The sequence below is a fragment of the Narcine bancroftii genome, chromosome 3 (assembly GCF_036971445.1).
Source record: "Narcine bancroftii isolate sNarBan1 chromosome 3, sNarBan1.hap1, whole genome shotgun sequence".
NCBI lineage: Eukaryota > Metazoa > Chordata > Chondrichthyes > Torpediniformes > Narcinidae > Narcine > Narcine bancroftii.
Genome location: NC_091471.1, coordinates 271073145 through 271083214, shown reverse-complemented (window position 1 = coordinate 271083214; position 10070 = coordinate 271073145). Strand labels below are relative to the sequence as shown.

The window sequence follows — 10070 nt, the reverse complement described above, 5'->3', positions numbered from 1 at the left end:
ACTGGGATCTGAACCAAAAACCTTTGCTCATCTTTTTTCACTCATGATAGCCAAAGCATGGACACTAAAAGGCACTTGACATGTTGCACTTAAATACAGTTCATAGGGGGCAGTTGGAGAAGAGAGAAAAGGTTAAGTTTTCAGTACAGTGTTTGACTCAAGAACCAAATATATTCGGTAAAAGCATTAAAATTATTTTTTTCTAATTTCTATACACGTGTTCATGAAATTCTTGTTCTACTTTGGTTTTTAAATATCTTGAACTAAGAGGAATCAAAGCAGTAATGAACAAACAGTAAACATGAGGGGCTTTCTGGATCTGGCAAACTCAAATGGGTGACCACTGCACTGGAAATCCCATTTGTGTTGGATTAGCAATGCAGTGGCTGGGTTTGAAGCCCCAAGTGAGAATGGAAGCTATAACCGATATAAAAGAGCAGAGAACATTCCATGGTATGCTGTGATAATTCAGCAAGGTTAAAACTGATTATAAAGAACAATAACTAAAATAATGGGTTGGGATAACCAATCCCAAGAAACATCTTAGGAAACGTACTTCTAGAGAAAAGTCTGTTTGAATGTTCTGGAAAACTGGAAGTTTGTCTGTAGAAATATGCAACCTGTGAGTCACAGGAGACTCTCTTAGGGTGATGCTCACTGCTTCTTGCTGTAATGGAGTTATCACATTTTGCAAAGTGAATTAAAACCTTCTTGCAGCTGTATTCATGTTTATCAAGCAATCTTGTGTCCACTAACTTCAACCTGCTGAGTTTCTCCAGCTTTGTGCTTTTACTTCGACTACAATGTCTGCAGACTTCTGTGTTTCACCTTAACACAAGGTTAAGCATTTCCCATCTTCATTCCCCCCCTCAACCTCTTCATTCTCTTCTATCGAAGCTTACGATTCCTCACTGATTACAGTGCCTGCGTTGAAGTGTTAGAATGAAATTTTTATTCTTTTTTAAAATTTAGAATCCTTCAAAATTACCATCATTGTCTGAGACAAAGATTGCTGCCAGCACATCCATACCCTCACTGTTTAGTCATCATATGGGGTCCCAGTCTGTATCTGATGAGTCGGCTTCAGCTTGGTCCTCAGTGTCCCACAATAAATCATCTTCCATATCAACAATTGCACTTTTTTAATGATTTTATTACATTTTCTACTTTGTCCCATGCTTTGAGCAAAAGGTCACACAGGACATCAAGTGATGCAGCACGTATCGCCCCCACCCTTTGTGAACAATTTTTCTGCATTTGACATCCACGTATTCCATTCTTCAAGCACATATGGTCTTTGAATGGCTTGTTCAAGCAGATATCGAGAGGTTGCAATAGAGACGCCAAACCACCTGGGATAACCGACCGCCATGTAAGTATTATTTAGTACTAATCTACTTTTACTTTGGGTTTATGTTTGCGCTTGAAGAGTACCACGAGTCTTAATTTCATCCCATTGGCCATGCACAATAACACCAACGTAAACCTACTCCTTTCATGGCCTGTAGTTCTGGCTTGCAGTTTTCACACCTTTCCATTCCACTATTCTAAGGCCTCTCATGTCAAAATTCATGGGGGTTTCGTCCGTGTTTCCAATATTTGCCAATATAAACGGGTGTTTCTGCCAGTTCCATATAATACACTGGTGAAACTCAAGATCTTTCAATAGCTTCTGAGCAATGTTTGTTTTGGGTCGTAATACCAGATTTTTCCTGTAAATGAAACGGTTACATCAGCCGACTGTAGCTTCAAAATCTTTACTGCATTCTGGGTGCAACTTTGCCCACTTCAGTGCAAATTCTCTTACTTTATTTCTCATGACTATGTAGTAATCTTGCCTCTGTTCACGTACCCAAGCTCCAGCTCTGGCCAACAAGTGATTCCTCTCAGCAATGAACATGGTCTTTTTGGTATTTTTCTTTCTCTAATCTCTTACCCACCTCTCACACATCAAATTTTCTTGCAGAAGCTCAGTGGCTGAATTTCTTAGCCATTTCCATTACTTTAAACTTAAAACTCGCTTTAAACTTTCATCATTTTGCTGAAGCCTCCTTGATAACAACCACCCTCGGCTAACGCACAACTCAGTCATCACGATTTTTGGGGATCGACTCATATATCCCCGAAGTATACGAAAACCATTAAAACGAGGCTGAAAATGGGGACCTGACTGAGCCAGTCGACTTGTACATAGAAATATACAGGTATGTGTATGCCAATTCATTGCTACCTCAGCCCCTGCAGCATTCAGAAAGAGCTTCAGAAGCTTTCAATGAACTGACACAGGAGCAGCATTAAATTCAAACAACAATCTGTTTTAGGATCTTAGCAGGACAAAGAGCATCAGTGGGAGGGAAAAAATGGGCAATCATGACGAAGGGTTTCAGCCCAAAATGTTGACCATTCTATTATCCCCCACTGATGTGACTCAAACTATAGATATCTTTTGAACCATCTGAAATCTCTCATATGGCAATAACTTCACCTGCAGTATTTCCAAAATTACTTTGACCCTTCAGATGTCAAGATAATTAAAGAAAAGTTACTCTCTTGGTTGAAGAATCTAAAGATTTATCGCTGTCAAAATGGAATGTAAAACAGTATCTTCTGAACACAAACATCATTTTTGTCAAGGTACAACATTTAAGTTTTCAAAAAAATCAATCCATTTATGTCAAAAGTCCAGACCAAAAAAAACTGCAATTTTTCCTCCAAAATAGAATATTCTTTGACTATTTTGACAGTCCAGTGATCAAATGGCAGTACAGCTCTTATGGGATGCCCAAATTCCAGTTCAGCACACCCTCCAAGGCCGTAGCAGTGAGAGGTCACAACATTTATGCAATTGGCCAAAGCTGAACTGCCCCGAGCAGATGCACCTGCCCAGAATCCAAAGCAGGAAGCAGAATTTGGCAGCAACAGTTGGTTGTCTGCCAATAATATTGCTCCATTACTTCAGTCGGAGTTGCCATCTGTGCACCAAGTAGCCCCGACCACTTTGGTGCTGAAAGCAGGTGAAAGTGAAGAATGCCAACGTTCCCATCCACCAAGAATATGCACATTTTGGAAATTGATCAGAAGGCACTGCCTCCGACCTCCTGAGCACAAACGCTCATAATTCAATTTTACCAGCAGTGGAAATAGTTTCTATATGAAGTGAGGCCAGGTGCAAAACTGGACTTGCCGCCGCCACATTAGTGGGCCCGACATTTTCCACCAAATGATGTTGCTATCATGCACTGTCAATTTCGACCAATTCAGAAAGTTACAACCACCTCTGTAAAACAAGGAATACACAGCACTGGTGTATTCCTTTTCTCATTAGTTAAAACAGACATTTCCAAGTAAAGCATGAAAATTTGTAGACACCATGGTTGAAATAAAACAGTCGGTCTGAACTTTTTTCTTTCCACTCACATACCATTAAGTATTCCCCGTGCCACAGGTGCTCTGTGATAAGTAAGGGATTACTTAAAGTGGGATGTGAGTGGAAAGAAAAAGGTTGAGATAAAAGCACAACGCTGGAGAAACTCAGCATGTCAAATAGTGACCTTTATATCGCAAAGGTAAAATACATAACTGACATTTTGGGCTTGAGCTCTTCATCACGGGGTACAAGAGGAAGGACAACCCCAAAACGTTATATAAAGGGCCCTGTTTGGCTAAGTTTTCTTTGACAAGAGACTTTACCAATGCTGGCTTCAGAATCCTGCAAATAAATACCAGGAGAGTTGTGAAAAATACCACTGATATCCTCCAGATGACACTTTCTAACCTACATAGGACAGAGGCAAAGACTCCATTTGTTGCACATGATAAAATCTACCAAGTGCAGATAACCTCTGGAGAACCGCAAGTACCAGAGCCCAAGTTCCAGGAGGTGGAGTTTGAATAACCAGAGGAAGAAACCAGCTGCTTGAGGTCGTCTCTGCTTAGTATCTAGACTCAACTCTCAGCTGAGTGGATGCAACATGTACTGGCGACATCGGACCCATGGCCAACAGACTTAAAGAAAAAAATTAAGAGCCACCAAATAAAATATCCCACTGCAAGCCACATTAGTGAATACAAGTAATGAGCTACAAGATCCATAGAAGATGCTATATCTCCTCATAGTCTGCTATGCACATCCTCCTGCACAAAATTCAACACAAATGCAAACATCTTTGCTCCAAATACCTTAACTGATTGCTACGTCTGAATTTCTGAAAGCTCACTTCAAGAATTCTAATTTTTGCATAAAATGTTTTTTTTAAAAAAGCATTTCCAACCTGCAGGTGTAAACAGTGGTTTGCAGACTAAGCAAAAGTATTGCCATCATAAGGTCAGTGCCTTCAAGTCCTCAGACCTTTTCTGCACACTGAACTGCAAGATGCTTGGAAATGCACAAGATAGATGCTGTATTTGGAAGATCAGGGAGCCCAGGACTCTTGGGAATCAGCGCACACGTTAAAACCTGGAGAATATCAGCAGAAACAATACTGAATGGAAGGGCAAGAGCTCGGGGTTATCCTGCGACTCCTGCACACACTTTCACATGTTCCTGATTTCACATCAGAAATGTGCAGCCCACATTTCTAAGTTCGCTTCTAGCCAGGCCGTCGTCTCAAAAATGTGGCTATCAATTTCACAAATTTTTGAAAGGGACGCAACATTCAATCAGCAACAAATTAAATTGTGGTTTAAAACAACAGTTTAAAAAGAAACCAGACAATCCAATTTCTGGCAAGTTTCCAAATAAAGAATATCGTGGATGCTAGAAATCCAACATTAAAAAATAGAAAATGATGGAAACACTCAGCAGAGCAGAGCAGGCAGCATCTGTGACAGAAGAGAACTGACACCATATACATCATTTACCTTTCAACTAGAAAACAGGACACAATCTAGCAAAAGTTCTCGTGCAAACAAAATAGATGCAGACAGAATGATACCATAGCCTACTTCAATCCACATTTCTGTTGATCCACATCTTCTGATAGAAGCGGAGTTGCTGTCTTAAATCTCCCTCACCTCCTCTTTCCACAGGCAGTGTGAATACTGAACGACCAAAGGAACTTCTCACACTAATTATCCGAGATTCTCATATTTACAAAACAATATTTACAGTATATGCATATATTAAAACTTGCCCTGAATATGTATTGATTGTCTGGTTGTGTGTCTGCATGTTTTGCACCAAAGACACTGTTTTGTCAAGTTCTACTTGTGTAATCAGATGACAATAATTGACTCGATTGTACTTCACTAACCATAAACTACTCCCAGACCATGCAAAAGAGCTGTCTGGACCATTGAAATGTAACCTTTTGCTTGCACTAACCACAATTATGTTTATCTCTCCATTAATATTTATTACCTGTCTTCGTTGGCATATTGAAGTAATTTCATTTTTACTTTCACATTTGGTGTATTTTATGTACCTGCAAGGCTGCATCAACCAGTGAATCGGCTCATAAATGATCAACTGGTCACCTCCTGCTTCAACCACAAGCGAGGTCAGACATTTCAGTTCTGTCTGATATTGACCCAGGGTTTTTCTAGTCTGACAATGCTGCTCCACGCTATTGATACACAATGCTGATACAGAGGGAACAAAGTCCTGTCCAAGAATTGATGTAAAGAACTGGCAGTCATTTTTTTTGTGGGGGTGGGGGGGTGGGAAAGCACATCCATTTTATAGTTAATTACCAATCTCAGAATTTAAGGACCTTGAAGCTGAGGCACCTCATTAGTCTGAATAAACTTCAGAAAAGACCTTCTGGTATTTTTTTTAAGCCAGGTACTTAAATTAACATTTTCATTCCAAATCATTGAATTTTCTCAAGTAGAATAAAATATTCAGAAAGGGGATGAGTGAATGAGGGAATTGAACACATTCTAGCATTTATTACTTTAAATCCAAATGCCAAGCCCGGTTCTACATTTTCACCAATCTATGCTTATGCATGACAATGACAAGAGAGCCAATTTAATGGGTCTGCCCCTCTCTTAGAACAGGAACAGTCAACTAACGCTCTCGGAGTTGATCCAAATTGGGCTGGAAATGACAACTGCACAGGAGAACTCCCAAAGCTCCCATTTGTACACAAGCACAGCAGTTCAGGTTCTGAAGGACGTTCATGGCTGAATTGCTAAATTAGCATTTTTACCACAAAGCATCCAGAGGGCACTTGAAAAGCTAAATGGCGACAGGATGGTTGTGTTTTATAAGGGGAAGTCCATTTCAGTCTGCAGTCTTTAAGCTACAAGTTGACAATAAAGTGAGCCAACCTTAAAAATAAATATCAGTGACAGTAGCTGGTGCACAAATGGAGTTTACACTGCACATTTACACCTTAAAAATATTTTCTTACTTCTGGGACAGCAGTAATTCAGGCCACAGTGCAGCCGGACAGATTATGTTACACATTGAGGTATCACTTAAGGGAGCCTGGATGGTGAATAACATGCTGATTATTCCACCAGATAGGGCATTCGAGTCAAAATTCTCCTCCCTCCAATATCAACTAGCACGCGCAGGAATCACTTGATAAAGGTCAATGATCCCTGATTGATTTTCTTTTTTGTTGTCTCTTCTGCATAAGCCGCAGGATAAATTTCAGCTCTTCAGTATACATTGTACCAAATTCAAATTATTTGGCAGCTGAACAAAACCCATCATTCAAATCATTGCCCACAGCTTAAAGAATTTGCTTAAAATTAAAATGAACGACACTAATTTCTATAACGGCCATCAGACATCTGCACATTCGGAATCCTGGGAAGGAGCTGAAGATTGAAAGACAAACACGTCACCTCCACCCCCCCCCCCCCCACTCCTTAGCCTCAACCATCAAATACAAGATCTCAATCTCTGCTTGTTTCATTGCTTCACAATGTAGTGAAGGAAAATGCAAAGCTACTGAAAAAGCCTTATTATTGGTGAAAAATTTAAATCCCCATGGTTTATCACATCTCTAACCCACCAACCTTAATCACACAGAGAATCTTCCCATGCAGAAAAATGGCACAATGAACACAAGTCATTTTTGTAACCAACACGTGCAAATCTTTTATCCATTCTGGAATAGTTCTGCAAATCCAAAACTGGCAAACTACCATTTACTCCAGATTACGAGAGCTGTAAATATTTTTTTGTTGAGCCCAACACAACCTTACAGATTTAAACTTTGGCCTGGATGCGAAAGCAGTTCCAATTGCATAGTTGCCTGGATTATCAGAGGTCATGCAACAGATGTGGCCAGTATCCATGGCATGCATGCAGTCAAGCCGTTTTTAATTGCCATGGTAAACCCTTGCATTTCATTCTGGAGATTACAGGTTTGCATCTCAGTCCTTTGAATTTTAAGCAGAATGGAAACAAAAGTGTTTTATTTGACCTCAGCAACTTAAAAGGAAATGATCTAAATATCTTCCATTAAATATGCTGGGAGTATCAAACTATCTGGTGTTAAAATATATATTTTCTAAAAATCACTCTTGGTCAAACTCACAGTTGAATAATGTCCAGAGCAACAATTACTCTTCCAAATGAGCCCCACACCGATGGAATGACACCAACGCAAATGGCTCACTGATGGTTAAGGAAAGGACTTTTCCCTTCCCACCAAAACCAACATTTAGAATTTGTAGTATTGGGCATCTAGTTTGGCAGGGCTGTTGACCACTAGTCCTGATAAACACTGCCAAATTCAGCTCAGTTCCACTGAGAATTAACCCTGAGAAAAGGAAGAGGGAGTTAAAGATATTTTTTAACTTTGCCACGAGGTCGAGTTGGCCAATCCATTCGCAGCCAAATACACATCTAACAAAATGGCTTGAAGCTCACTGATCGAGATGCAGTCACCTGACCTCAACCTCAGCGCTGGGAATGGAGTCAGCACGTCATTTGCACAAGGAACAAGACAGCCTGGGTTCCCATTCCAATTAGTCTGCAGATACAGGCATGAACTGGAAATGGGTCATTGGAGTTTTCTACTCATGAATTGGCAATTCGTCATCAATATGCCCTCCTAGGGCCAAGTGTAGAGGAACGGGAAGACAATGATCATCTGTGGAATTCCAACAAAGACAGCAAATGGTTTCTCCAAGCAAGTCTATAATCTCTGAGCCGAACTAGCTGAAGGGTACGATGCCCTGTGATGATGGTGTAGTTGGGGAGAGGAACGATTGGTGAAATTCACTGTCAGGACCATATTCAGTTCAACTTCTTCCAAAAATTAAGACATTTCAAGGATTGTGAAGTATCCACAGCAAACAAAAATTAAAAGCACTACCCTTGTTGGAGGAAATTATTGTAGTAATAACCCTACACATCACAATGCCCCCTCTCTAATGAATTAGCTCTGTACGAGAGCAACTACTGGTAGGGGACTCCCTGTGCCAGGTGGGGAAGATATCAGCCCATCTTCCAATTCTACCTCATCCCACATCCTCAGTGCGAGAAGGTCAGGTCAAGATAAATAGCCTTGGCTCCAATCAAATAAAAAATATCTGGGCTGAATGCCAGGAAGGTCCTCCAGGCAAGGTATTCAAGTTTGGCTGAGCACCTGGATCATGAGCCAGGGCAGAGAGTCCAAGGCCCCCAGGGAGGAAAGATGCGCAGAAGGGAAATGAAACACATGAAGAGGTCAAAGACCTGAACCCAAGGTGATCTCCAGCCATTCCTCCACAGGCACCCGGACTGAACACGGGCAGTGGACAGACTCTCCGCCACCTCCCCGGGTCACACGAGCTGCGCTCAGGAAGGTTGAGGGACACCAGAGAGGTTTGAAACCCAGGTTTCAATGACAAATCTTCCACGATGCAGACAAAATGGACCCTGGATGCGCTGATCTCAGGAGAGGTGAAAGGTCGTGTGAAGGAGGAGGTTTCCCCGGAAAATCGCAACGCGAACTTCTCCCCCGTCTTTATTTAAAAAAAAGACAATTGTGATCGACACCCCCAAAAAAACCTCCCAAATTAACTCTTTGCCCCCCAGGACGCAGGCATCTCCCCTGTGCGTCTCGCTGGAGAGAGAGGCTGGGGGGGGGGGGGGGGGGGGGGGGAGACACACAGGGCGCTGAAGGCGACGGATGGGAACAGAGACAAAAGGTGTCAAAGTCTCCAATTCGAGCCGGATTTCGGGGGGGGGGGGGGGGGGATGCGCGACTTCCTTTGGGATCCTGCGTTAGACGCCGACAACGTGGAGAAACAGAGGTCAGATCTTGAGATGCGTCCGAATGTCACGACTGTTCATGAAACAGACGGGGAAAGGGCGGCGGGGACGTGGGGGGGAAGCGGAAAGCGGCCCGTTTCTCAGCATTTCTTCCCTCCAACGAGACTGTGGGGGGGAGGAGGAGAGAGAGAGTGAAATGAACAGGGTGAAACTGAACCGTGCGCAGCGCCGCCGCTCACTCACCGACTGTCTCGCTTGCGGATACATCGCCCCCGTCTCCTCCTGGACGCGTGGATCGCCCCCAATTTTTGTTGGTTTTTAAATCAAATGAAGCCCCCTTGAAAATCCAAGGCCCCCCCCCCCCTCCTCGACACACACACAAAAAAAGAGGAAAAATCTGCTGCGTAGATGCGTTGTCTGCGGTGCAAAACAAAGCCCCGCTGTCCGGGTTCGGCCGGCGCTTCACCTTTCCCTTTCTGGCTGTGGGGACAAGGGAGTTGAAGCCGCGCCACGGTCTATTTCTTATCTTTCATGGTGCAGTCACCGAGACATGGTCGAGCTTCGGCCGTTCAAGAGGCGACGTTGATGGGAGCCGCTGGATTTAGGAGCGAAACATCCCCTGCGCATTGCTCAATGCGACTCTCTTTGTTCCTTGCTTCCTTCCTGCCTTGTGGAGTTCTCCTTCCCGACCAGGAATTCTTGATGGGGGGGGTGGGGGGGGGGCGCCTTTCCCTCACCGTCCCTTTCCTCTGCCGGGGATACAATGTTGCCGAATGTAGCAGCACAAGGGCTCACTGTAACAAATTGCAACAGGACGTCGGAGCGGCTCCCCCGCAGCGCGACGTCATGAATGAACCCTCGCCACGTGACGCGGAAGTGAGCCAGCTACCCAGGGCCATTTTTAATCATT

General features: G+C 42.9%; 1 protein-coding gene across 2 annotated transcripts in view; it reads right to left on the bottom strand.

Annotated features, from left to right (window-relative positions):
- Positions 1–10006, bottom strand: part of LOC138758770 (TLE family member 5-like) — a 104474-nt gene extending 94468 nt beyond the window's left edge. The window contains exon 1 of one of the 2 annotated variants that reach the window (XM_069928141.1): positions 9404–10006. In XM_069928141.1, coding sequence (XP_069784242.1) covers positions 9404–9427 — 24 coding nt within the window. In that variant the 5' untranslated portion in view covers positions 9428–10006. The remainder of the gene's footprint in view (positions 1–9403) is intronic. The other variant, XM_069928140.1, reaches the window with a different exon arrangement.
- Between the last annotated feature and the right edge of the window lie 64 nt (positions 10007–10070).